Genomic DNA, 27,275 nt, shown 5'->3' with positions numbered 1-27,275 from the left:
GAAGCTACCTTTACCTTCCTCAGAGGTATAAATGCACACAGCACTGATTCATACCCTTGTATCAAGAGGTCCATTAAGAATCTCTACTTATTTGAATAGATGACACAGGGACGTATTTCTCCAGAAACTTGAGGTGGCAGAACAGAAACCATTCCTGTAGGGAGGGTGGTTATTGGAAAGGCCACCGTCCTCTCAGATGATGCCAGTATTGTTAAGAACCCCCCAGAAGTCCGGCATCCAAGATCTCAAATAAACCTGTTATTATGCCAAGAAACAAAATGGGGCTTCTTTAATGCAGGCAGGGGAGTGAAACGACCGTGTTAGCGAGGAGAGGCTCTGGGAACAGTCCCTAATTAAAGGAGCAGTTGGCTGCAGCGTGTGGACACCTGCACGCTCATTCAGCCCAGGAGCATGGCTCTGGGAAAGCAATGACTCTCGGGTATGTTCTGCAGGTACGAGGGGAGGACCCCTAATGGAGCCTAAGTCTCCTGGATTATAGGGCTGCCTCGTGCACCGCAGGTCCTCAGAGAATTGCCCCCTCTCCTTAGCCATGGTCCCTATTCCCAGCATCCCCTCTCCCCCATTCCTACCCGATCCTTTGCCACCCTCCTCCCTTGCCCTACAAAATCGGTAGAGAAAAGAGAAGCATTTTCCAGCTGTTGTGGAGTACAGTCTCTTGAGAAATCTTCCTCCTTGTCTCTCTCTCAAACCTTTCACCTGAATTTTCAGGACATTCTGCAGATGAAAAATCCACACCGTGCACCCTGGTATCTTCGCTTCCTGCACTACGATGGGCTCAACAAGTGGAAAGTTCCAGAGGTGTCTAGAATGTCACTCACAGCCAGGAGGGGTTATCAAGTGGGTGGTAAAACCCTGACACCTTTTAAATTCCACCTCTCCCAACACACACGCAAACTATTTTGAAACCGAATGTCTGATGGAGTCTAAGGACTCAAAACATCTCCCAGGGGGATGGGAGACCTGGAACCTTCTGCCTTTGTACCTTCCTTCCCCCAAGACGGCTTCAGCCACAAAGAGAAGCGCCTAAGTCATTCTGCTATCACCAGAGTCCACTGCTCAGGGAAAGATTTAGGACTTTGTGTTTTCCTTAAACTCTTACACTAGTGCCTGCCCTTCCTTCCCTGGGTGTCCCCCCAGTCCTGCCTCAGATCTGCAGCTGTTCAGGAAGAGCACGCCTCCGTAAGTCCCCACCTTGTGCCTCTCCTTGGCCGTCACCTCTTTTGCAGCAATCTTGCAATCCTAGACTGATTTGCTGAGGTTTGGAGAAATGATTCATTTTAAAATAACAACAACAACAACAACAACAAACCCTCCCAGAAAACACAAAAATCAGAGCCAAGGGCTCCCTCACCACCTGCATTATTCAGCTTTTCCAGGCACAGAGCTCCCAGAGGGCACTTTGACGTGCGCACCTAGCTGGGAGGCTGGAGCGAGGCTCCGAGTGACTCACAAAAGCCACCTCGTGAGGACCCCTCCTTGCTCTCAGCCCTGCACCCTCTCCCACGCCAGGTCCGCGGCAGATGGGACCCACCACTGCCAGCAGGATGCGGTTCGACCCAAGTGTCTCGTCTGAAGTCTCTGCGTGTGGGAGTGGGACATCCTGTTTGCCTGCCGCAGCTCGAAGGCTCACACTTCAAAGAAGAGAAGAAAAAGGCACCCCGGGACGGAGGAGGCGGGGGACAGAGGGCAGGGGGTTGCTTGGGCTGGGCGGCGGGCAGGACTCGGCCTTCGGGAGATCCCCAGAGGCCGCAGGCTCTCGGCACTCCGCGGTGCCAGCCAGCTCGAGGGGACGGGTCTGCCAACTATTTAACAGGAGCGTAAGGGCCACTCCCTGCCATGGGCAGGTGTGAAATGCCCATGAAGGCTTTCGGGCTAGAGGTCCCTCCGCCAGGGGCCTTCGCCTGCCCCTTGGAGCTGTGCAGTCACCAGGTGGTGGGCGCAGCCATCAGACCCCTATGGGAAAAGGAAAAAGGAAAGTGACTTTCCGGGGCTGCGAGCTGCCTAAATAGCTCATCGCTGTCACCAGCAAAGGGGCTCCTGGGCACTGGCCTCAGAGCGTATGGCAACAGGGTGCTCCCATCCCAGGGCCCCCCATGGGGGGTGCTCAGTGAAAACGGCTTGGAGGATAGAGAATGCTCCTAAAAATCCCTTCCCAGAAAGTGGCCAAAGGCAGCGTACCCCGCTGCTGACCGCAGGCCACATCCTTATTTGTCACGGGGCAAATGGCCACGACCGGGGTCCAGTAAATACCTGCCCAGTGAATAAACAGAAACCACCCAATGTGCAGGGACAGAGGGCTGGCGAAATGAACCAGGGGGGTACCAACCCCGCCGAGAGAGCACCTTCCATCCAGCCCAGCGCCAGGCCGCGCACAGAGCATTCTCTTGTTAAATCCTGAGACCCTATGAGACCTGATTGCAAAGAGAAGAAACTAGGCCTCAGAGGTTCGGTGCTTTGCCCCCGTGGGTAGCGTATCCATCTGCGGGGGCTGCCGAAAGAAGTAACACAGACTGCGGGACTCAACAGAAAGTTCTTTCCTCGCCTTTCTGGAGGCTGGGAGTCTAAAATGAAGGTGTTGGCAGGGTGGGTTTCTTCTGAGGCCTCTCTCCTTGGCTTATTTAGATGGCTCCCAACTGAGGAGGGTTCAACTTACGATTTTTTGACTTTATACTGCTGCAAAAACGACGCACATTCAGTACAAACCGTACTTCGAATGTCGAATTTGGATCTTTTCCCGTGCCAGCGATAAGCGGTCAGATCCTCTCTGGTGATGCTGCCCCGTGATCACGGGCGCAAACAGCTCATGCTGACAACCATCCTACTCCCATACAGCCGTTCTGTTTCCACTTCCAGTACGGTATTCCATAAACGATGTGAGATATGCAACCCTTCATTGTAAAACAGGCTTTGTGTTAGATGATTTCAACGAGCTGTAGGCTCGTAAGTGTTGGGAGCACGTTCAAGGGGGCCAGGCTAAGCCATGAGGTTTGGTAGGTTAGATGTGTTTAATATCATCCTCAACTTGCAGTATTTTCCATTTATTGTCAGGATGCACCTCCATGTTGAGTCGAGGAAGATCTGTACATGGTGGTCTTCCCGCTGTGTCCTCACACGTTCTTCCCTCTGTGTGTGTCTATGTCCTAAACACCTCTTCTTACAAGGACACCAGTCGTATTGGATTAGGGGCTACCCCAGTGACCTCATTTTACATTCATTATCTCCTTAAAGGTCCTATCTTTAAACACAGTCATATTCTGAGGTACTGGGGCTTAGGACTCCGACATCAGATTCTGGAGAGGACACAGGCCATAGCAGCCCAAGAGAGATGGGCGGGATGCGAACGCGGGCCACCTCGCTCCCGAGCCCATACTCCGAACCGCTAGGCTGTCCTGCCACTCACCTGGCAGACCAGGAGGCAGTCACTGAAAATGAAGTCTACAAAAAGAGTTAGACGTGGAAAAAACAAAAAACAAAAAACAAAACAAAACAAAAAAAAAAGAGTTAGACGTGGAAAGAATGCAACATGTGATTATTACACGTCTAAACACTAAATTTAAAAAACGTGCTAAAATGAAAAACAATCCCAAATATGTTCCTCAAGAGTGTATCTGTGGGGGCGCCTGGCTGGCTCAGTTGGAAGAGTGTGTGACTCTTGATCTCGGGGTCATGAGCTCAAGCCCCATGTTGGGTGTAGGGTTACTTAAAAAAAATAAAAAAATCTTTTTTAAAAAAGTGTATTTGTGGGGGCGCCTGGGTGGCTCAGTTGGTTAAGCGACTGCCTTCGGCTCAGGTCATGATCCTGGAGTCCCGGGATCGAGTCCCACATCGGGCTCCCTGCTCAGCAGGGGGTCTGCTTCTCCCTCTGCCCTCTTCCCTCTCGTGCTCTCTGTCTCTCATTCTCTCTCTCTTAAATAAATAAATAAAATCTTTAAAAAAAAAAGTGTATTTGTGTGTATAATGGGAAACAAATATCCCTAAAAATCAGTGTGGTGGGTTGAACGGGGGACACGCAAAGTGTACGTCTACCTGGAATCTCAGAATGTGACCTTATCTGGAATAGGGTTAGTTGAGGATCTCGCGATGACAGCTTCCAAAAAGTGGTGTCTTCCTAAGAAGAGAGGACACACAGAGGGACACAGAAGAGGTCACATGAAGGCAGAAGCAACAATCAGAGTGATGCAGCTGCAAGCCAAGGTACAGCAGGAATGCCAGCCCTCACCAGAAACCAGGAGGAGGCAGGGAGAGAGTCTTCCGTAAGCCTACCGGAGGAACACAGGCCTGCCGACACCTTGACTTCAGACTTCTGGCCTCCTGAACTGAGAGAATAGATTTCTGTTTTAAGCAACTCAGTTTGAGATCATTGGTTAAGACAGCCCTTGGAAACTAACAGTCGGCTTCTTGATTTCAGCACACTCCTGCTTGTGCATAGACAATGAGATGGCCCTAGGTGTTCCAGAAGATTCTACAAGAGGAGGACTCTCTGATGGGGAGAACTGGCCTCACGGGGCCTGAACTGAGAGCATCACCCTTCCAACACACCTCAAGTTGTCCGCGGGGAAGAGAAAGCAGAAGGTGGAGACAAATCGGGGGTGGGGGTGAGGCTCCAGATGGGCAGACGGCATCGGAGCAGAGCGATATGGCAGACAGACGGTCCTTCTGAGAGACAGGCAGCCGATGAAGCAGAAAACCCCAGTTGGCAGCTAAGGGGCATTCCATACCTTTTTTTTTTTTTTTTTTTTTGGCCAAGACAGCTGGGGCTCAGCAGGTTGCAGGTTTGGGCAGCCCCACATCTGTCAGCGGCATGCCTCGACTATAAACTATTCCGCATCGTTGCCTTGGGCTCCACTCCGGCAGGTGGCCAGAGGTGGAACTCTCAGTGATGCAGGCAAAGGGAGCCTCCTGCCCACAGGCATCGATGCGCTGGGTCCCATCACACAACCAGGGCCCCTCCCTCTCCAGATCCCGAGCCACTGATTGATTAGGATTGGCCTTTCTGCGAGGGAGAATATCCACGCGGCGACTCCAGCTGGAGGTTGTTCCGAATCTGCTGCTCCAAGAAAGGACACCCTCCCAGAAGCACGCTCGGCCGTGGAGAAGACCGGACGCTTAAGCAGGCTTGAAGGCCCCTCGGGAGAGATTTCATCGCTGTCTCCAGTAAGTGCGTTTCAAGCCTAATCTTTTAATGCCTCTCAGACAGCAGGAACATGAAAAGACCTAAATGAGCATCCTCCCTCCTTTCCAAACCCCTCTGCCATGTTATTTCAACTGGATGCAAGGAGGAAAAGAAATCCTCTAATGCAGCAGAAAATTTTAGTAGTGAGATTTCATATTTGCTTCAAGAACTGGGTTCTTGAAAGAAGGTGGCAAGTGCCACCATCTCTGAACTGCGCCTTCTAGAACATGCTCTCTTCCCACGCACCCAGACCACAGACATGCTTTCCTACCCACACGTACAGATAGAAAGTGCCAAGAAAGCGAGCTACCTCCCTCCAGCCCTGAGGCCATGAAATGATCAGAGGCCATGGGGCAGGGCACACACAGGGATGTCCCCACCACGGAAGTTCAAAACCGTCTCCCCATCTTCTGAGTGGAATGCATCCAGAAGAAGGTCTGAGGGCAGCCAGCAAAGAGCAGCTCAGCTCAGCCCTTGTCCCAACCTGCCAGGCCAGGCCGTGGAAGTTTCTCTCCTGCTTCCCAGACAGGCTGCCAGAGAAGGACGCCATGCCGGGTGGGATCAAAACTCCAGAAGGAGGGTGGACATGGGCAGAGGAGGAGAGATCCCTGCTCAAGGGTGATAACCCTCACAGGCCCATGGGTCTGGTGCTGTCACACGGAGCAGCGGAGCACTTGGTCCACTTTTTTTTTTTTTTAAAGATTTTTATTTATTTAACAGAGATAGAGAGCACAAGTAGGCAGAGCGGCAGACAGAGGGAGAGGGAGAAGCAGGCTCTCCGCTGAGCAGGGAGCCTGATGCGGGGCTTGATCCCAGGACCCTGGGATCATGACCTGAGCTGAAGGCAGCCGCTTAACCAACTGAGCCACTCAGGCGCCCCACACTTGGTCCACTTTTTCCTGGAGTCCATCACACTCAAATCCAAGGCTCAAATGACATGCTTTCTACATGGAGTGAAGGTATTTTATTTTTGCCTTAACTCAGGAGAGTTAAAAGCTATTCTAGCACCCACCCCACCTTCTTCCCCTAAATACCTTTTTAAAGGTATAAAAAAAAAAAACAAACAAACTCAAAGTATTTCAAATACTATCCTTCCTGCCCCGCCCCATCCCTCCTAAGGCTGTGGTAGACGCAGGGAGCCAACTTTTCTTCCATTTGAATGAAAACCCACGACCTGCCCTTTCGGGCTTTGCACACTGGAAAATGCCAATTTCGGAACTGGACTTAATCTTCAGGGGCAGATGTCAGCAAGCACCCACAAGGCGGAGGCGCCCAGAATCCCCGGGCGCAGCCACCACTGCGGACTGGGAGATACAGGGGGTGGGGGAGGGAGTGGACCCCCACCTGACCCCGGAAGCACGGCAGCCCCTCCCCCACGGCCGGGTCCTCCCCCACCGGCCCACCCCTTCTTGATGTCTAAAAAGGAAGTGTTTCTCACTTCTCGGTTTCTGGGGAAATTCAAAGTAAAGACACTGCCAACAAGGGGCCGGACGCATGGTTCCTTTCTCTGTCAAGGATGTGGCTGGGAGCACTGACATCTCACTGAAGTCGTTTCTACCTTTTTTTTTTTTTTTTAAGCATCAGAGGTCGAGGGCTTCCTTTCCTGTGGAGAAGGCCACCTGCATTCTGCCTTCCCCAGACCAGACTTAGCACCAAGCCTGGGTGAGAGTGTCCGGGCAGCACCTGAAACCTGCTTTAAGTGTAGGCACTGGGATCCCTCAGGTTTAAGAAAGAAGAATGAGCAGCCCTGCTCCCCCTCAAACCTCTTTCATGGTCCCAGAAAGCAATGATTTCAAGGTGCCATGTGCAATGACCTTGACCCTCCCATCACCTCCAATCTCCGCGTTGTCCCAGAGGGAACCAATCTGGCTAGTCTGTGGAATTCAAACCAGAGGCTTCAGAGCAAGAAAGGTGGTAGAATGGTGCAGAAGAGACACTTCTAGGAGCAGAGTTGTGTTTTAAATCATTAACATGGCACAATCTCAAGTCACTGAGCAGATTTCAAAGCATTCCATTCTTACACCTTCAGGGAAGGGTCTGGAAGGATATGAAACATACAGGCGTTATTGTTAGGGAGGGAGAGGGAAGGCACGGCCTGAGGTGTTTTAACGTCTTACTTCAGACCCTCCTGGGTTATGTGAATTTTCTTTTCTTCTCAACAATGAACATGTAGTTATTTAACAATTAAAATTCATTTTCAGGGGCGCCTGGGTGGTTCCGTCGGTTAAGCGCCTGACTCTTGGTTTCGGCTTAGGTCGTGATCTCAGAGTCTTGAGATCGAGCCCCACATGGGGCTCCGCACTCAGCATGGAGTCTCTCTCAGCTCAGATTCTCTCTGTCCCTCTGCGCCTCCCCCCACCTGTGCTCTCTCTAAGTAAGTATACAAAATCTTTAAAAAAATTAATTTTTAAAATTAACCTGCTCAGAATCTGAGGTCATACAATAACGGGATGTGCTCACGGCTCGTGCTGGCCGAGGGGGTCCCTGGGCCGGCCCTCCTCCCTGGAGCTCCCAGCCATGTGGCGGAGCGGCCCGGTGTGTTCACCCTGCTGAGCCGACAAGGCCAGCAGGGACGGGCACTGTCATCTCTTGTACAAAGGAAAGCATGTTAGGCTGCTGAGACCGATTTGACCCCTTCCTGTCGTAGCTGACTCGGTGCCTGAGGGACCGACAGGGATGTTCTAGAATCAGCCAGGCCGGGGGTACATGAGAGCCCGGCGGGGCAAGGGAGACGGGTGAGGGAAAGGAGAAGGCGAGAGCCCTGGCGGGTCTTTCAAGGCCAAAGACAGCACTGCTGTGAAGCATGTGTGGAAGGAAAGAGGCGGCCCAGACCAGGAGGAGGACGGCAAGGCCAGGTCCCACGGGGCGGCAGGCCAGCAGGTCGGTAGGACGGGTCCAGGTGCACAGGAAGCCCCGCACCCACGCGGGGTCCCCTCTCGGGCTAGTCGGGTCGCCTTCCCCTGGGGTGAACTTTCTCACTTGCAAACCGAGGTGCCAGCTCCCAGCTTCAAATAGATGCACAATGAAAGCACTGTGGGAGCAGTGAGGAGGCTCAGCCCCAATGTCTTCCCGAAGTCACGACGGTGCAGAAAGCTACACGTTATTGGCTGTTTCTAGGTGGGAACCCGAGGCTCGGTGAGGGCAAGGCACGGCCCCTCTGCATGGCTTTGGAAGCCGGGGTTTCTCAATCTCAGCACTGTTGACACTTGGGGCCGGATAATTCTGTGTCGGGCGGGGCTGCCCCGTGCATTACATTTACCAGCATCCTGGCCTCCACCCACGAGGTGCCGGTGGCGCCCCCACCCCTGTTGTGACAACCAGAAAGGTCTCTCCAGACATTGTGCAGGATCCCCTGGGGAGGGAGGCAAAACGGTCCCCGGTTAAGAACTGCATGAAGTTAAAGTTTATCTTCATGTGACATTCTAAAGGACACGCGCAGTAACACTCACGGAGGGCCCTGAGTAAACACACCACAGATACGCCTGCATTTCGCCTCCCAAGCGTCTTATCATAACCTCCATTTCACCAAAGAGGAAGCTGAGGCACAGAGAGGGACTGCATCCTGCCCAACGTTTCACAGCTACTAAATTCTAAAGTCAAAGGAAAGGGGGAAACGTCAGGTCTAAGGAAATAGGGGTGTGACTAGCAGGGAGCGACTTTCTAACATCAGGGCACTGGAGGTCTGCAGACGGCATCTGGTTACCACAGCTTCAGGGCCTAACCCCAGCCAGTCCCTCCTGACTTAGTTTCTACCATCTTCCTCACTGACTGTATACTCCAGCCATACTGACCTCCTCCAACACACCTAGCAGATCCCCACCCCAGGGCCTTTGCACTTGCTGTTGCTGCTCCCTGGCAGGTCCTGCCCCCTTCTCACCTGGCTTCCCCTTGCCACTCAGGGCTCAGTCACCTCCTCAGGGAGCCCTCCTTGACCACGAGATCCAAAGTAGGCCCCTCCCAGTCACTTTTAGCCCACCACCTGCTGCATTTACTTCATAGCATTTATCTTTTTCTGTCTTCATGGTTGGACGGGGGCTGATTTCTTCTCTGCACACACAGTTCCTAGCATGGTCCCTGGTACACAGTAGGCTCTCCATCAAGATCGTAGCATAAGGGAGTGAATGAAAGAACAAATACCAGACAACCGACCAGAACTGAAATAGACCTGCCAGCAGAGGATTTTTATAAGAAAAAAAAAAGACACTGCAGGAAATTGCAATTCATTCAAAAAACCAACTCTTTGTAAGGTCGCCTCCTCCTTCCTGCTTCCCACAACTTAAATTTGTCCTTTGATTCTAGGCTAAGGTTCCAAGGAAACAGCTACCGTCCAACCCCCGCCTCTCAGGGCCTTCCCAGCCTTGTGCTGAGCACACAACCAGGCCACGCTTGCAGAACTGAGTTAAATCAGAGAACGATCTCTCCACTTCCATAAATTTTCAGAGTGATGGAGTTTTAAGCCCCCAAACTTCTCTTAAGATAGCGAAATGTCTAACACAATCCTTCGCAGAACACGTCAACCACAATTTCAGCCTGATGGTTTGGGGGATCAGGATCACTAATGGTGTTGCCATCCCATGGCACAGGGATGCCCCTGGGGTGGTGTGTGGGGCTGGGGGCCCCCACACTCGGTGGCTCCAGATATCGCTGTGCTGGGGGCGGTTTGAAGTTTAGTTTCATTTTTCTGTCTCTGCCCTGCCTGTCAGTTGTCGCTTCTTGCTGCCCATCCCTGCCCGGCCTCTACCAGCATCTCCAATCCGCCGTGACCTGGGAAGCCGAGGCCGCTCGAACTGTGTGTAAACCAAGAATAAACAGGACTTGAAGACCCAAGAAGCTCTCCTTTAAATCAGATGCGTGACTGTGGGGTCATCTAATTTAATGCTCATGGAGGATTTTCCCACCTTTCTAGGCTCCGGCTACACTCCTGAGGAGGGGCTGAGGCTCCCTGAAGTCTCCCTGGTGAACGGGGTGTGGGGGGAGCACAAAGCAGGTGCTCAGACAGCTCTGTCTGAGCCAAGTGGTGCTCAACACAGCCAGAACCACGGAGGGGGGCAGGGCTCGAGTTAGGTGAGCTCTGTGGTTCCAAACATGCTCCTCTTGGCTTCAAACTCCTGCACTTAGAAACACAGGGCCCTCCAGGGGGCCCTCTGGGGCACAGAGAACTACAGGCCATGCTGAGCGCACATTTTGATGGTTACCAGCAAGGCTTTTGAGAGGCAGAGTTTTCCGAAGTGAAACAGAACGCAGAAGCCCTTCCCAGGCACTCGCTGCGGAATCAGCTCCAATGCCAAATACCTTGTTTCCGCCCTGTTGCACCTTTGGAAGATAGTGCCTCTTTCTCCCTCTCAAGTAACTGAATTTTTAGCAACAGGATACACACAAGTGCTTTCTTCACATTAAGTACTTTGAGCTGCACTGTGGCACATGGGTACTTACAGGAACGACAAGGATGGAAAATCTAGAAATCAAGTATTATCTGTGGTTTTTTTCCAGGTATGGAATTATGAATTTTTTCATCTTTATATTTTGATTTCCCAAACTTCTTTTGTTAAGCATGTAGGATTTTTATAGTCAGGTAAATAGAAGTAATTTTAAAAAATATTTTTCTTTGGGGGCGCCTGGGTGGCTCAGTCGGTTAAGCGTCTGCCTTCGGCTCAGGTCATGATCCCAGGGTTCTGGGATCGAGCCCCGCATCGGGCTCCCTGCTCAGCGGGAAGCCTGCTTCTCCCTCTGCCTCTGTCGCTACCCCTGCTTATGCTCTCTCTCTTTCTCTCATGAATAAATAAAGTCTTTAAAAAATATATTTTTTCTTTGTCATTTAAAAAAAGATTGGTCTCTGTCCCTTGTGGGTTTCCTTCTTTCCATGCATCCAGGAGAGTGTGCCCAGTCACAGGGGTCCAGCTCCACCTGGGGACATGCTTCAGGCCTAACTGCAGGACATCTGGGTCCTTGGGAGCCCGAGGTCCCGGCAAGTGGAGTGACGTCTGCCTACTGCATTCCTCCCTACTACCTTGGCTTCCGCGGTCCCGGAAAATGGGGTTGCCGGTATTCACCTGGCCCTTCCAGTCCCTCTGCTCCAGCTGGTCTTCTGGGGCTTTGAGGAGCTATGAGGGGCCCCCATGAACCCAGGCTGTGAGCATGGCAGAGACTGTGTGGTCTTTGAAGGCAGGTGGACGAGAATACATCTGGTCTCTAGCACTTCCTGCTCCGTTTGTGACTTTGTACTAACAAACCACCGAGTCTCCCTGAACCTTGCTTTTTGCATCACCAAAATGGGAATAATAATAATCGTGCTGGAGATTAATGAGATGGAACACGCCAAGTGGGCATCAGACACTGAAGGGTACCCCTGAACACTAAATACTGTTCTTACTGAAAATATCTAGGACACAGGGGGTTCAGTCCAGGTTCTCAACTGGCTGTACTTTAAAGTACCCTGGGAAGCTTTTAAAAGACTCCGAGGTCCATGAGGCACCTGGGTGGCTCAGTTGGTTGGGCATCTGACTTTGGTTTCAGCTCAAGTCATGATCTCATGGGTCATGGGATCGAGCCCCAAGTGGGGCTCCATGCTTGGTGGGAAGTCTGCTTCTCCCTCTCCTTCTGCCCCTCCCCCCCTCTAAAATAAATGAATAAATCTTTAAAAGAAAAAAAAGCCTCAGAGGTCCAGGTGGGGCAGATATCCTCATGCAGCTATGGACACAAGAAGTGCATTTTCACCATACATTCTATTTCCTTTCTGGCCACAAATCCATGTCCATGGCACCCTTCCCATTGGCTCAAAACCACCACCTCCAGGAAGCCCTCAACAAGTCACCCACAGCCACTGGAATTCCTTCAACACCTAAATTTGGTTCAGGATTCAATTCACATAGAGTTTGCCCTTTCCACCGTGTCAGCTGGAAAACATTCTTGAACTACTTTCCATCTTTGTATTTGCTACCTGAATAACTGTTCCTAATCTCACTCTGAGCAAAGATGGGGCACCGTGGATGCTGGGACAGGCTCTGGGCTCTGTGCCCACTCCAGATGATCCAAAAAAGGCCAACCGAGGCACTGTACCAGTTCCCTGAGTGTGGTGCCAGGACCTGAAGCATCCGCATCACCTGGGAACTTGTTAGGGAGGCAAAGTCTCAGGCCACCTGGGAACCATCACATTTGAAGGTTAACTCTGGGGGTGAGGCCTAGCGTCTGTTTGCACAAGCCCTCCAGATGGGTCTGCGCTTGCTCACCTGCGAGGGCTGCTGAATGAAGCTAAAGACTCATTCGCACCTGTGAGCCAAGGAAGGCTTTTGCTCCCTCGATAAGGATGGAGCCAGGAGAAGCTTGATATTGGTCTGTGTTCCATTGTCAACGAGGGTATAGATAACATTTCATAAGTGCACTCTGAATAGTCACATCTGCAAATTCATGTCTAAGAAATCTCTGGAGTGCAGTTTCGTCCCTTTTCCTATTACCACTGGCATATCTCATAAAAAAGCTTGCCAGAAAACTAATTTACCCCTTATAGGTCCATTTTTTAAACTCAATTTTTCCTGTGTTAAGTGGAATAAAGTGCCAAATGTTAACCTTTTCCTTATAATTCAGGAGCCTCACTATGAACTAGCTTACAGCCTTGGGCCACCAGCAGTGGGTGGCCATGTTTAGATATTTGCACAAAAACAGCCCCAGTTTCCCTACCACTGTGAGTCCTTGTGCTTGCTTTCTAGAATTTTCTCTCTGTTCCTACCTTCAGCAGTTACATGTTGCTTCTTCAGTGTGGGCTCCTGGAATAGCTCCAGCCTCCCTTCTAATCTGGGTTGAGAAGACAGATAACCCTGCTGGTTCAAACTGTGTGTAGACCAAAAGTAGGCAGGCCTGAGGGAGCCTCCTACAGATCAAATCCCGAGCCTGGCATTCCAGTCCCCTCTCGTTCACCAGCCACAGCCCTTCAGTGTGCCTCAACTTGCCCAGCCAGAGGGGACGGCTTCTGGGGTGTCTAACATTCTTCCAGCCTGGGAATAGGTGTCACATCCAGGGGCAGGTAGGGAAGTCAGGTTACCTGGTCCTGGAGTTTCTGGAACATCAGTGGGTGTGGTTCTTCCAGTATATTCTCATTGAGCCGGGACTGCCCCTCGACATTGACTTGGGATGAGGCCTTACTGGACAGGAAGGTCATGTAGATCTCTTTTGCCTTTTCCTGCATCTGGAGGAGACACAGGGAGCCTGTTACCTGGGAGCCCAGCCCTTCCCGCCTGAGCCCAGTTCTCTACTCCAGCCAGACCCAGAAGCAGCTCCGTCGCCCCTGGGGGCTCTGGCTGCCGCCCCGGGGCTACGCTCTGTGTTGGGAGGGCTCGTGATGGGCCTAGCCCCTACTCCCACCCCTGCCACATGTCTGTAGCCACAGCTCCTGTCACGAAATTGCGACACTATCCATTTAGAAATGAAGAGAGAAAGAATCCCGGCCCAGAGTGAATGACAGTCTGCACCATTCAGGACCATCCTGTGAAGCCTCCGAACGAAGGACTCGAGGGAATATTGTTCAGTCATAAAAAGGAGCAAAGCATGGACACACGCTACAACGTGGTGGAACCTTGCAAACGTTGTGCTGAGGAAAGAAGCCAGGCCCTAAACACTGCACGGTTCCATTCACGTGAAATATCCAAAAGAGGCAGATCCACAGAGACAGAAGACTGAGTGGTGGCCCAGAGCTGGGGGAAGGGGGCAAGGGGGAGCGACTGCAAATGGGTAAGGGGTTTCTCTGCAGGACAATAAAAGATTTCTGGAACTAGGGGCGCCTGGGTGGCTCAGTTGGTTAAGAGATTGCCTTCGGCTCAGGTCATGATCCTGGAGTCCCAGGATCAAGTCCCGCATCGGGCTCCCTGCTCAACAGGGAGTCTGTTTCTCCCTCTGACCTCCCCCACTCTCATGTGCTCTCTCTCTCTCATTCCCTCTCTCTCAGATAAATAAATAAAATCTTAAAAAAAAAAAAAAAGATTTCTGGAACTGGATAGTGTGAACGTACATAATGCTGCTGAACTGTATACTTTAAAATGATTAAAACAGTAAAAATGAGAGCCCTAAAAAATGGTTAAGTGGTAAGATTTATGCTATGAGTGTTTTACCACAATTTAAAAAATCAAGTTTGGGGCGCCTGCGTGGTGCAGTCGGTTAAGCGTCCGACTCCTGATTTTAGCTCAGGTCATGATCTCGGGGTCGCGAGATGGAGTCCCACATTGGGCTCCATCCTGGGTGTGGAGGCTTCTTAAGATTCTCTCTCTCCCTCTCCCTCTGCCCCTTCCCCCTCTAAAAAAATAAAATAAAAGTTAAAAATAAAAATAAAAAAGATAAAAAACCAAGTTAAACCATGCACACATATCCTAACCGGTCATCAAGCACCTACTATGCCTGAGACACATGCTAGGGGTTTTACAGCTATGATCCCATTTCCTTAATCCCCTGATCATCCAGCAAAGGACCATTTCCTGTTGACGCCACTTCCCTGATGAGGACTCAGAGGAGAGGCGATGTGGCTTATTCAAGGAGCCTGCAGGGAGACTGAGGGCTATTTGGCTCCAAAGCCTTGCATCCCCCCACCCTCCCGGCCCCAGTCCACGCCTGTGAGCTACATCACCCCCTCTAGGGGTCCAGTCAGTCCACATTCCAGGACAGGGATTTTTTTGGTACCGGGATATGAGCCTAAGCAAAGGGGAGAAGGCTCGCTGCCCACCCTGAGTCCCAAGTGCCGACCTGCTGGAAAGCATCAGTCCTAAGTAGATACAGGCCCTTAAAATGCTTCTAAGCACAGTTGGAAAAGATATGCCCACGTGCATTCAGGTTGCAGTGAAAACCTAGAGCAAAAACACTTAGGGTAAGTGCTCTCTGTCTTAAAAAGAGCATGCCTCCTTGCTGGGGCTGCACAAGGCAGCCTGGTCCTCCAAGGCATCCCCTGAGGGTTCTATTTTCTCCCAGAGAAAGGAGGCACCTCGCTGGTGGCCAAGATGGGGGTCGGTTCTCTGAGCATTATAGCCTCATCTAGTACCTCACCCCACAGAGCAAGTCGGGAGACCACTGCTTCTGATCTGCAGCCACGGAGCCATGATGTGGGGGGTGGGGGGAGCTGGGGGGCTTCATGGGGCCCAGAGAAGAGCCATTGTCTCCAGAGAGCCCACCTGGGACCCTGAACAGGCTTGCAGAGCTCGGCTCAGGACAGCCCAGGCTCTGGAAATATTTGGCCTTCTAGAAACCACCAGAAGGCTTCAATACTTGGTGCTTGAAAGGAGGGGAGTTTAACTTATTTTGGTTCCAGGGACTAGTTGACAAAAGATGCCATGAGGCCAAGGCTTGACCATCCTACCCGCCCCCCCCGGAAAGAAAGTCTTGACAGTACATACAGGAAGACTTCCCCGGGTGGGAGATCAACGCCCCAGGCCATGGTGTCATTTCTGGGTCAACTATTGCCGTGGACCATTAATTGATGTCCAACTCAACAACACAGGAACATCTTAGGCTAAATATGGCTACTCCAAGGGACCATTGCAGAGATCCAGGCAGGGCAGCACTTTGGAGTTTCTTGCTTTCCAAAGACCCACCGCTCCATGAAGTCACGAGCCCCACTTCCACCACCCCTTCTGTCCGTGAGGAACAATTTTGGAAAACCACTTCCTGTTTTAACAATACTTCATGAAAATACAATTCCAACTAGTCTGATCAGCAAACTCCATGCAGAGCTCTGGAAATAGAAATCACTTGGGTCTCTCCTCCCCCTTGAACATTCACACACACGTTTTCCAGATGAATCCAGGATATCTTGGGTGGTTCTGCAAAGGAGAAGTGTACCGAGTAGCCTGAAACTTGGAGGTGGGGGCGGGAGGGGCCTGGAGGAGAGGAAGCAGGTTGGGGGGCAGGGGGTGAAGGCATGCTAGCCTCTGGGAGGCTCAGCCCCACCCTGAGGTCCCCAGCCACCCCTCCTGAGTCTGTCTGGGAAGTGTGGGGTCCCCGAGGCACCCAGTCCAGGGCCGACCTGGGGCATGGCTGCCCCCACCCCTGGCTGAACACACACAGGGCAATGGCTTCAGCCACAGAGCTTATCTGGGCTGGGATAGGAAGCGTGACTGAAAAGGGAAACCCTTAGACTGCACACCACAAGCCAGTCACGGGAAGGCCTGGTGCCCATGCCGAGAACTCTTAACAAAAAAGAAGAACTGGGTCTCTCAAGTTATTTTGGTAGATTTTCCATCGCTCTGTTAACCCTCTTCTAGCCCCGCCGGGACGGGGACAGAACGTGCACCACCAGACTGGTGGAGCTGCCTGGGTCTACGGTTCTGGGTGTGAGCTCGAAGGATGGCCAGCTTCTCTTCCCCAGCCCGGCCAGCCTCCCCCAGGACACCTGCTCTGCGGAGAGCTAACAGGCCCAGCATCTGACCCTGCCTGTCCAGAAGGTGCTAGAAAAGGATCCCCCAGGGCCCATGTGATGACTCCTGGCATCAACCTGAGGACCGCCTGTGGGAGTGTTTGCACCCAGATGAGCTTCTCCCAGACACCCCGTGAGTCTGGGGCCTTCACTCCGGCCTGGTAATGCGTCAGTCATAACAGCGCCCAGGCAGAAGTCAGCGCTCAAGCACTGCACCCTCAGCACTTGCGTGTGGAAGGGAAGCAATTTGTTTAGTATCAGCCCGAGACACAGCAATCTACCCAGAAGAACGACAAAAGCATCAGCATCCCAAAGCTCCCTGCTCTTTCTTCTCTCCCCCATCCATTAAGGGGCTGAAACCTTTTCCACTGGGAAAATAAAACCTCCTTCCACTCCATGTGCCCTTAGCGCTAATGACCTCCCCACTGCTGACTTCTTCCTGAAACATCTCAAAGGAAAAGCGTGCACTTTGCATCTCCATCGTCCCTGTGCCCCCCTCCTCGGCCCGCTCAGCCTGGCTTCTGCCCACCTGCTGCCCAGCTCCCAGCAGCTCACCGACAGGCACCAGTGCCTCAGTCCCTCAGACCTTCTCTTGGTCTGCTCTCTGGCCCCTGGCTGCCCTCTCAGGATCCTCCAACACCTTCCTGTTTCTATCTGTCTCCTTTGTAGGTTCCCGTCTCTCTGTTCCCCCATAAATTCTGGGATTCCCAGACTTCTGCCCTAGCGAGGATGCTTTCCTAACCACGTGCTCTCCCAAGATTTCAGCCCAACCCTCTTCCCCAAGCTACTGACCATGGAGCCAACTGATTTCTAGAAATGTGGGCTTGGATGTCCCACAGACACCTCCAACTTAACACCAAAAAACAAAGTGGCCCCTCCTGGCCAGTGGGTCCTGCCATCTCTACTTCAGGAAGCTGAGAGCCACGGTCCCCAACACCTGTCTCACCCCACACTGCACCTGTCACCGAGATCTGTTCACTCAGTTCACTCTGCCTCCTTCACGTGCCTGCACAGTCAGTCCTTGTCCACTCCCAGCACTCGGCCTGAGATAGACCGCAGGAGAGGACACATGAGAAAAGTTAAGGATTGAGCCACTACCTTTATTCATATCAGCTTCAGAAAAAGAAGGAGGCAAAGAAAATAGCAAGTAGACGATGCGAGAATATTTCTGAGAACTGGCTCAGGAAATGGAAAGCAGTTGGAGGGACAGCGGATGACTCTGCAGAGAATGTGACAACAAACGCACACCTGCATGGGTGGGGAGGGGGGTGCCAACAAGGAGCATCCGAAAATGGCAGGAACTCAGGGGGCATCAGGTGGCCCAGACAGAAGGGACGAGGAGGGCAGCAGAAAGAAGCCATTAGACCCCCAGAGCCCCGATACCCCCAACCCTGAGCAGTTATCCCCCATCCCTTCTCCATGAGAGACCAGAGTTTTTCCACTAGAGAAACTGACTCAGGGAAGCTGCAGAACAGAGGCACGAGGAGGGGAAGGATGAGACACCAAACGGTGAAGCGGAACTCTACTTTGGACCCCCAGCAAAATCCTCCCAGCGCCGCGCACTGGACGTACGTGCAGTTTATGAGCATATCGGGCTTGTGGCCACCAGGAAGAGACTACAGGGCCCCAGGCTAGAGAAAACAAAAGCAAAAAGGAATTCCACAGAAGGATGTGGAAGTCAAGTTGAAATCTCCAAAAGAGAAGTGGGAACCAAAAGCCAAAGAGATGAAAAAAATGGGAGGGAAAAGAGGTAAAAGTGAAGGTCTCGCTCTGTCCAGGGGAGGAGGGCCGTCACTGGGAAAGAGGCCAGAGAAAATGGAAGGAAAGGAGTAACCAGAAGTCACGACAATCGTAACAACCTAACATTGCCCAGAACTACACATTTCCAGATTAAAAGGCTCCACAAAACGCCCACGTGGTGGATGAACCCCAACCCCCCAAAGCCTTTGACTATATAGTTGTAGAATATTTGTGATGAAAAGAAGAACATATGCTATTCCAGAGGGAAAAGAGCAAAAGAAACAAAACAGCTTACATATAAAATACTAATTCTTAACAAAAATGGAAGACAATGGGGCAGGTGTGTTCCAAGGTCTAAAGGAGTGTCGACCTAGAATTCATTTCTGTTCCATCACAGTATCAGTGAAGTGGGAGAGTAGGGGAAAAAATAACATTTTCACTCAACAAGATCTTTAAATGTCCACCTGCCATGTCCCCTTCCGCAGGAAGCTACTGCTGGCCGTGTCGCCCCAGGATGAGGGAGCGACTCGGGATAGAGGAGGTTCCAGGTCCTGGAAGCAGGCGAGGGGCTGAGGAATGCCCATGGTGGCAAAGAAAGGCCTGGGGACGCCCCGGTGGGAGCTGTGGGATGGTCCCCAGGTGAACCCCAGCTGCAGAGGCGAACCGAGAGGCCTGAGCCCACGCGACACCGTGTCGAGAGGCATTTTAGAGGGCTGCTGGAGGTTATAAAAATAAAAAAAGCACAAGATGGTCCAAGAAGAAAAAACATGGAAGCATCCCCTTTGGCTCAGCAGCAAACAGGAAAGAGACTTCATCGTGAAAATACAGTAGACAGGGATGTGAGTAAGTGAAAGCTCGGTTATAGCAAGAGGAAGCTGGTAGATAACATCTAGAAGTGATGAGTTAGCTCGGAAGGAACAGGGGCGCAGGGCCAGCCAATGCTGGGTCTAAACCACGCTGGGAGCAGCTGAGCTCTGCTCGGGCCAGCCTGGACCCAGCCAAACCCATGCTGAAAGGCCCAGCAAGAACCAGAGGGGGAGTGAAATCTGGAGGGTGCTGCGGGGTGAAGGGCACCAGCCCATCTTACTCCAGAAGGAGCGTGGGTCACTTGGGGATTTTTGAATATATATATATTTTTTTTAATAAAGAAGATGGTGTTGTAGCCTTTTAGGAAAACCTTTACTTTGGTACTGTATTTTTTTTTTTTTTTAAGATTTTATTTATTTATTTAACCACACGAGTTGGTTGGGGGAGGGGCAGAGGGAGAGGGAGAAGCAGCTAAGCAAGAAGCCTGATGGGGGGTTCCCTGCCAGGACCCTGGGATCATGACCTGAGTTGAAGGCAGACGCTTAACTGACTGAGCCACCCAGGCGCCCCTGCTTTAAGTACTTTAAATAAGAACCTCAAATACTCTAAATCCTGGATCAGGTTGTAGTGTTAAATAATATGTAATTGAAATCATAAATACCATAGATCCCTTCCCCTATAACCCTGTTAACTCTAAAACACTATAAAAAGGCAAGGTACCATTATATTTAAATACCAGTACCAGTCCCTCTCGGAGCTATGATTATTAGAAACCTGCACTGCGGGGCGCCTGGGTGGCTTAGTTGGTTAACGTCTCTTGATTTCAGCTGGGGTCATGATCTCAGGGTTGTGAGATTGAGCCTCACGTCGGGTTCCCCATTCAGCTCAAAGTCTGCTTGAGACTCTCTCTCTCTCCCTCTGCCCCTCCCCACCACACTCGCACATTCTCCCTCTCTCTCTCTCAGACAAATAAATAAATCTAAAAAAGAAAGAAAGAAAGAAAGAAACCTGCACTGCCCCACCCCTTCCCCTCCCCTCCCCCTGGCTTGGTTTTTACAAATCTGCACAAACTGCCATGTCCATCTCCACTCTGTCACAGAGTGAACAAGCCCAGTATGCACATGCTGCTGAATGAATGAATGAGTGAATGAGTTCAGGGATACCCAACACCTCGTTGGAGCTTTTCCTGAGGTTTTATCACTCATAAACACTGCTCAGTTTTAGAAAACAGATCCATCTCTTGTGCGAATTTATGAATTCATGGGGGAGAGGCACTTTTCAGAAAAATAACAAGCCATAAAGAAATTGGGAAGGAAGAGAAGTGCTTTGAAAGCTGTCTGCTGAGTATGAACACCCTGAAAGGTACAACCACCCTAGGTTCCCCAAGGAGGGAGGGGGTACGGGGCGTCATCCTCCCAACTTCCTAAAGCCCAGCATCCCTGCCGCACATGCAGAGTGTCAAGACCTTCCCGTTCCCTTGGCGAAGCACAGGCCAGGGAAGAGAGCGGGACACAGTGCAGGTCCACTGTTGGAGCTTCTGAGAAAACATGTCTGTCCCTAGGGCCATCACCACAGCAGGAGGGGAGGGCGCTAGGACCCCGCCCCAGGTGGGTCCTCAGGCGCCAGCTGACCTGAGTGGGGAGAGCAGGAAGTAAACAGCACCAGGCTGCTCTAGGCACTTGAATACAGTGGGGAGAAGACAGACAAGGATCTCAGACCCACGGAGCCTTCGTGATAGAGGGAAGACAAGACAGTACAGAAAGGAAATAAAGAAATCCTACACACAAGAGACCAGAGAAGTTTTAAGTGCTCTGGAGAGATCCAGCTGGATAATCCTAGGGAAAGAATGAAAAAACAAGCCAGCACAGAGCCTATTTAAAATAATGGAGGGGCGCCTGGGTGGCTCAGTCAGTTAGGCGTCCAACTCTTGGTCATAATCTCAGGGTCGTGGGATGGAGAGCCCCATGTCGGGCTCCACGCTCAGCATGGAGTCTGCTTGAGATATTCTCTCCCTCTGCCCCTCCCACTCGTGCTCTCTCTCTCTCTCTAAAATAAATAAATCTTTAAAAATAAATAATAAATAAAGCAATGGAGGCAACGTAAGATTCATACGGATTCCACCACCGCCTCCGTTCACTGTAGAGATACACCCTCGACAGACTCCCTGCTGGACCAGACAGGGCGAGTTTTATTGTGAAACTCGGTTGGGCTCACTTCTCCCCCTGCCTCCGTCCTCCTCCACTTTTTAAAATTAGTGCTTTGGAACTTACTCCTGGTTTTACTTCCCCTGTAGCCAGACCCACTGGAGAATACACAGGCCCCGCAGTCAGAGACCTGGGTCTGCGCTCTGGCCCCGTCCGCACCAGGCCGGGCAGCGTGGGCAAGCTGCTGCGTGCCCTCCCAAACCACAGCCCACACATCTGGAAGGAGGGGGACAGTCATGAGGCTCAGGGTGATAACCCAGACGAGGTCTGGGCGCCACGGGCCTCACGGATGCTTGCTTGCTTCCCAGCACTGTCTGCCTTCTCAGGCGGGCTGGCTGGTGAGGCACTCACTGCATGTTCTAGGCTTCAGGACACGAACCTTCAAGGGGTCATATGCTGGGTGTCGGGGTGGGGGTGCAGCGAGGGGCTGCCAGAATCTGGAAGCTCTGCCTGTAGGATGCGGATGGGCCAGGGCAACCCAACCCGGTGGCCTTCCAGTGTTCACCTGGACTCCCAGGCTCTCCAGGTGTGAGCTCCCCTCCCTCCCAGCCTCAAGCCCAGAAGAACTGGCCTGCCCCTCATGCACTACTCTCCCACCACCTGGCCTTCCTTCGGCTCTTCTCTCCAGGCTGTCCTCCCCACCAGCAACCCCCACCCCCAAACTCCACTTCAGGTGTCAGCTTCCCCACTGACCCCCACCTAGGCTCCCACAGAACCCACACTTCCATTTCTCTGCTTAGCACACTTGCAAAGGCTTGTTTAACAAGCTGCTTTCCTTCTCCATGCCTGTTCCCTAAAGAAGCTCATCCGTCTTTGTCCCTGTGTGTCCCCCACACACTTTACAGGGCCTGGCCCTAAGCAGGCCCTCCACAGAGATCTGGTGGACTCAACTGAATCTAAGGATGCACGAGCATGATGCAGGGAGAGCGTCCAGGAGACCTCAGAATGTTGGTCCAAGTCCCAGCTCAGCTGTGGGGGGGGCCTCAGCTTCCCGATTAGTACAATGTGGTGGCAGAGTGGTGGAGGGAGGGCCGGCCGACCTGTAGGCCCCTCTTACCCCCAACACATAAAGAATATGGCAGAAGAATGGACATCTGTTTGCCTGCTGGGCTCTCGCCTAGGGTTTTAGCCTGAGGCTGGACAAATCAAATTGCACAGTCCAGCATTTATGGACAGTGGCCGCTGGGCCCTGTCTTGGGTGCTGGGGCCGAAGGAAAACAATGAGCACTCCTGTCTCCAGGGTGGAATCCCAGCTTTCCAGGGCAGGCAGACTCACCTGCTCACTTTTCCCCAGAGGCCATTCACCGCCTAGTAGGCTCAGACAAAGTCATCCAGGGAAGAGAAGAAGCCCAAAGGAAGCAAATGCCAAGGGTCCTGCTTGGGAAGGCTTTCTAGGCTGACCTAGGAAATTCAAGCTAAAGGGAACCTATCTTAGCATCCACCCTCAACCTCACAGAGAGGAAGGTGGTAGAAGGAAGGCCCCGCTGCTCCATCTTGGGGGAAGTGTGTCTGAGTCAGGAAAAGGCTCTGAACACACCAATGACGAACATTCTCCAAGCTGTTGTCTACAAACACATGCGTAACAGCTGCTGGCTTCATGGAATCCAGGTTTTGGAGACAGGCTCAAAAGCTGGCAGCCCACGAGCTGCTTCTGCCCATGGATATGTTTTGTTTGGCAGGCAAGGTTTTACATTTTTTTATAAATTAGTTCCAACATTTATTCCTAAGAATCCAAACGTCCAACTTCTCTGGAAAACCAGGCAGCGCTCGGCTGAAGATGGAAGAAGGTGCCTTAGGAAGAAAGGCCCGCCCCTTAGGGTTCTGGAGGCGAGGGTGGGCAAGCGAAGACCTGGGTGGGCAGAACTCAAAGCACGGAAAGCCCAGACAGCCACAGGCCCCAAAGTCAGCTAAAGAATCAGCCACAGCTCCTAGAGGCGGGGCCAGCTACCCACAATGGTCCCAGTCCCCACCACTCCCTATAGCCTCACACCAAAAGCTTCATGGATTCATGTTTACTCACCGGCCCCTGTAGGCATTTAGCTGGGAGCCTCTTAGACATACACAGGCATAGGCCTCACAAACGTACCCAATCCATAGGCCTTCCTCCCCATAATCTCCTCCACCTCCCCTCGCACCCAGCCTTCAAGGACAGAAAGTCTGCTGACATCAGAATGAAAGGTTACCTCCTGCAAAGAGCACACATCTACCCAGGAGAACAGTCAGAAACTTTCTGTGCGGGATGCCTGCCAACTACAGGATGTTTTGTAAAGATACATTGAATAATTGACAATCTATCTGATTCGAGTTGTGCTTTTATCGCCACACATCTGTTTATCGTTTTACTACATCCGTACAAAATGCCGACATGTCAAACTCTGGGGAAGCATCCTCATAACTTATTCATGAAGGAAAAAATCGGGCGCAATGATAAACTCGAAATGACAGAAATCGTTATTTTTACTTTAACTATTTGTCCATCTAAACAGCTCCATTTAAAAATTAACACACTTTGGGGTGCCTGGGTGGCTCAGTCAGTGAAGCGGCTGCCTTCAGCTCAGGTCATGATCCCGGGGTCCTGGGATCAAGTCCTGCAACGGGCTCCCTGCTCAGCAGGGAGTCTGCTTCTCCCTCTGCCCCTCCCCCCAGCTCGTGCACACTCTCTCTCCCCCTCTCTCAAAAATAAATAAAATATTTTTTAAAAAATTAACACACTTTTTAAATTATTAATATTTGATCAACACAAGATACCTAATTTGAAGCTTCAGTCTTTCCCTAAATCCAATATGGCTCAGATTTCTTCAGGCAATTTCAAAGTCTATTGGAAAGGCAGCTGTAACTTTATAATGAGAGGAAAAAAAAATTATCAAGAACGTGATCACAGACTGGAAGACATACCTGCTTCTTATCCTGTGTTTTCTTAAAGTCTTCACATGCTAGCCAAAATAAAACATTTTCTTCACTGAATTCCTTTTTTAAAAATTCCTATGGATAAAAAGAAGAAAAAACATCAAGCAGTATTCCACTTTAAGGTAAGAAAGAAACAAATAATGCATTTTCCTTCAAGGGCTGGTTTGGCAAAATGCAACTAATGAGTATGGTTCAGTCACCCTTCGAAAACTCCATCCTGAAAAACAAAGCGTATGTTTAATGTTAAAGCTAGAATTCCATATGCATTTGAACTTAATGACTTGGACATCATCAGGAAGAGTAAAAATGAAGCAGGAATCTCCTCACAAGTCTAAGCTGACAATAAATTACCAAAGAGTAAATTTAAGTGGGAGATATATTAGTTCCTTCCAGACAGTGTTTAAACAAAGTACATTCCTCTAAAATCAGGCCCATTTTTTTTAAACAAAAGAAAAAAAAAACATATTAAGCATGTCTAAAAATGTCACGATGAAAACTATTTTAAGTTGGAGGTGTGTTTTCTTTTGTCAGCTGTTTGGGGGTTAGCAGCACAGCCCGCCATCCCGCTGTGTGCAGAATGGGGCCCTTCCCGAGATCTAGATGGTGCTCCCAGTGGCCTGGTGTCCAGGAATGTTAGTAGCCCAGCCGGCCACCCCCCTCCCTTGGCGCTGCAACAGGGACCAACAGCATCAGGGCTTATGCTGACCTGAGCCAAGACTTAAAGACAGAAGGCAGTGGGACTCAGGCAGATACGGGGCATTCTCGAAATTCACATGTGGTTCTTCTGACACCTGGGGTTTCTGCTAGCCAAAACAGTTCTTTCTAGGCAGCGCCGACACGCCCCATCCATCAGCCCTCCTCTTGGAGTTCAACTTCACTTCTCCAGCTGTTGTCCACCTCTCTCACCGGGTTAATAAGGAGTCCCGAGAATCCCCGACACACAAGAGAACCAACTTTCACATCAGAGAGACCCAGACCACCCCCTCCCAGCTGTCACAGAGCTAGAAATTCTTTGTGGATTCTGCCAATGAGCAAAGTGCCTCTTTTCCCATCACCGCCTCCCCCTCCCATCCAACTATATAAAAACCAGAAACAGTCGGTGCGTGCCCCTCAGCTCTGGTCCAAGGCTATCCGCGAGAGCGTCTCCACCTTGGCCATGGCAAGTGAGAAGTCCTTATTCTCAGGTTGGGACACACACAGTGAAACCAGCCTGTGTTTCCCCCACAGATGTCTACACTTCTTCATGTGCTGCATCGATCCCGGTCAACAATGAAAAAGGCAAACCCTAAATCTTTTCACGCCTTCTGGGTCTTCAAGCAGATTCTCCAGAGAGGCCGCCCATTTGGCTGTGCTCTTGGGGTTCTGCTGGCTACTGCTCGAACTCCCGTCGCTGCCGTGGATGTCTGCAAAGCAAAGTTCAGACTGTGTATGTGGTCCAAAGATACTTCCATGTAAAAATATCTGCAAATAATGGTCATCGTCATCACCACTGTGGCTAATACAGGTTATGTGGCAGAATCTATTCCAGGCACTTAACACAGGGAACTCGTTCTAGTCCCGATGATAACCTTAGGAAGGAGCCACTGCCATTTCCTCCATCTTACAGCTGAGGGAAACTGAGGCGCAGAGCAATGACAAGAGGGCCGTGTCCTTGCCCACCACTCTCCATCCATCCTTCCCCCACCCAGGGTCCTCTGGCCAACCCTCAGGCAGCCCTCGAGTCTCACTCAGACCATCCTCCCCGGGACCCTGACACAATGGCAGCTGCTTCCCCATTACACTTTGTGCACAGTCTTGTAATTACCGTGCCGTCTCGTGAGAGGATTTGCACGACTGACGCACTAGTCTGAAAGCTTCTGCGTATCTTTCTGTTGTATCGGCAATATGTAGCTCATTGCTTGGCACATAAATAAGAGTTTGCACCAGGGTTGGGCCAAGGGTGGGAAAAGGGAGACACTGGCTACAGGTGCAAGGTTTCAGGGGGTTGCTAAAAAATTCAGGCATCAAGATAAATGGTATTTTCATGCAAATTTTGAAAAATCAAAATATGCAAAGAATTCCATAACGTGGGGCACCTGGGTGGCTCAGTTGGTGAAATGTCTGCCTTCGGCTCAGGTCATGATTTTGGGGTCCTGGGATTGAGCCCCATGTTGGGCTCCCTGCTCAGTGGGGAGCCTGCTTCTCCCTCTCTCTCTGCCTCTCACTCAGCTTGTGCTCTCTCTCACTCCGTCAAATAAATAAAATCTTAAAAAAAAAAAGAATTCCATAACAAACAAAATACCAAAATTGTAAATAAAGACAGGATCGGTATTACTTTTTCCTTTGCCTTCAATATGGCTCAGCATCACACCGTTACTGTGTGTGTAGATTGAATGAATGCCTCTTTGTACCCGCACATCTGCTGCCTTCTCTTCCTCAAGACACCTGAAAAGTCTCTTGACTAAAGGAAAGGGGACAGGGGACCTCCAACTAACACACTCTGACTACTTGCCCACGAGGAAGTGACAACACAACACGCCTCATTCTACAGAATTCGGCCCCTTCCTGGAGTCAAGGGAAAAAACCATGGAATGTCACTTCGGGTGGGCCCAGGTTCCAAACCCAGTTTAGCCAATTCAAACTGGGTGGTAAGGGGCAAAATTCTGTGTGCAAGATAAAGCTAATCCTCCTATCTGGCTGGTTATCCAAAAGACTAAAAGGGGAAGCACATCAGGCATCTAGAAGCTCACAGTGGACTCAACAAATGTTAGTTCCTCTCTCCTCTTGCCTAAAATAATGATTTATCAAGTGAACTCTTTTCATAGCTAATACTTTGTCTCCATTGCCTTTTTTCTTTTCTTTTTTTTTTTTTAAAGATTTTATTTATTTATTTGAGAGAGAGAGAATGAGAGACAGAGAGCATGAGAGGGAGGAGGGTCAGAGGGAGAAGCAGACTCCCTGCTGAGCAGGGAGCCCGATGCGGGACTGGAGCCCGATGCGGGACTCGATCCCGGGACTCCAGGATCATGACCTGAGCCGAAGGCAGTCGCTTAACCAA

At 51.1% G+C, this 27,275-nt stretch overlaps 1 protein-coding gene across 2 annotated transcripts in view; it reads right to left on the bottom strand.

Moving 5' to 3' along the window:
* The window catches only part of RGS10 (regulator of G protein signaling 10), a 38,761-nt gene that overhangs the window by 693 nt on the left and 10,793 nt on the right, over positions 1-27,275 (bottom strand). For both annotated transcript variants that reach the window (XM_081823408.1, XM_081823409.1), the window contains exons 2-4: positions 25,523-25,641; positions 24,227-24,313; positions 13,230-13,373 (exon numbers count right to left, since the gene is read on the bottom strand). In XM_081823408.1, coding sequence (XP_081679534.1) covers positions 13,230-13,373; positions 24,227-24,313; positions 25,523-25,641 — 350 coding nt within the window. The remainder of the gene's footprint in view (positions 1-13,229; positions 13,374-24,226; positions 24,314-25,522; positions 25,642-27,275) is intronic.

Source organism: Leptonychotes weddellii, chromosome 6 (genome assembly GCF_054177405.1).
Source record: "Leptonychotes weddellii isolate Sample4059 chromosome 6, ASM5417740v2, whole genome shotgun sequence".
Taxonomy (NCBI): Eukaryota; Metazoa; Chordata; class Mammalia; order Carnivora; family Phocidae; genus Leptonychotes; species Leptonychotes weddellii.
This window is presented reverse-complemented; position numbering and strand designations above follow the sequence as displayed.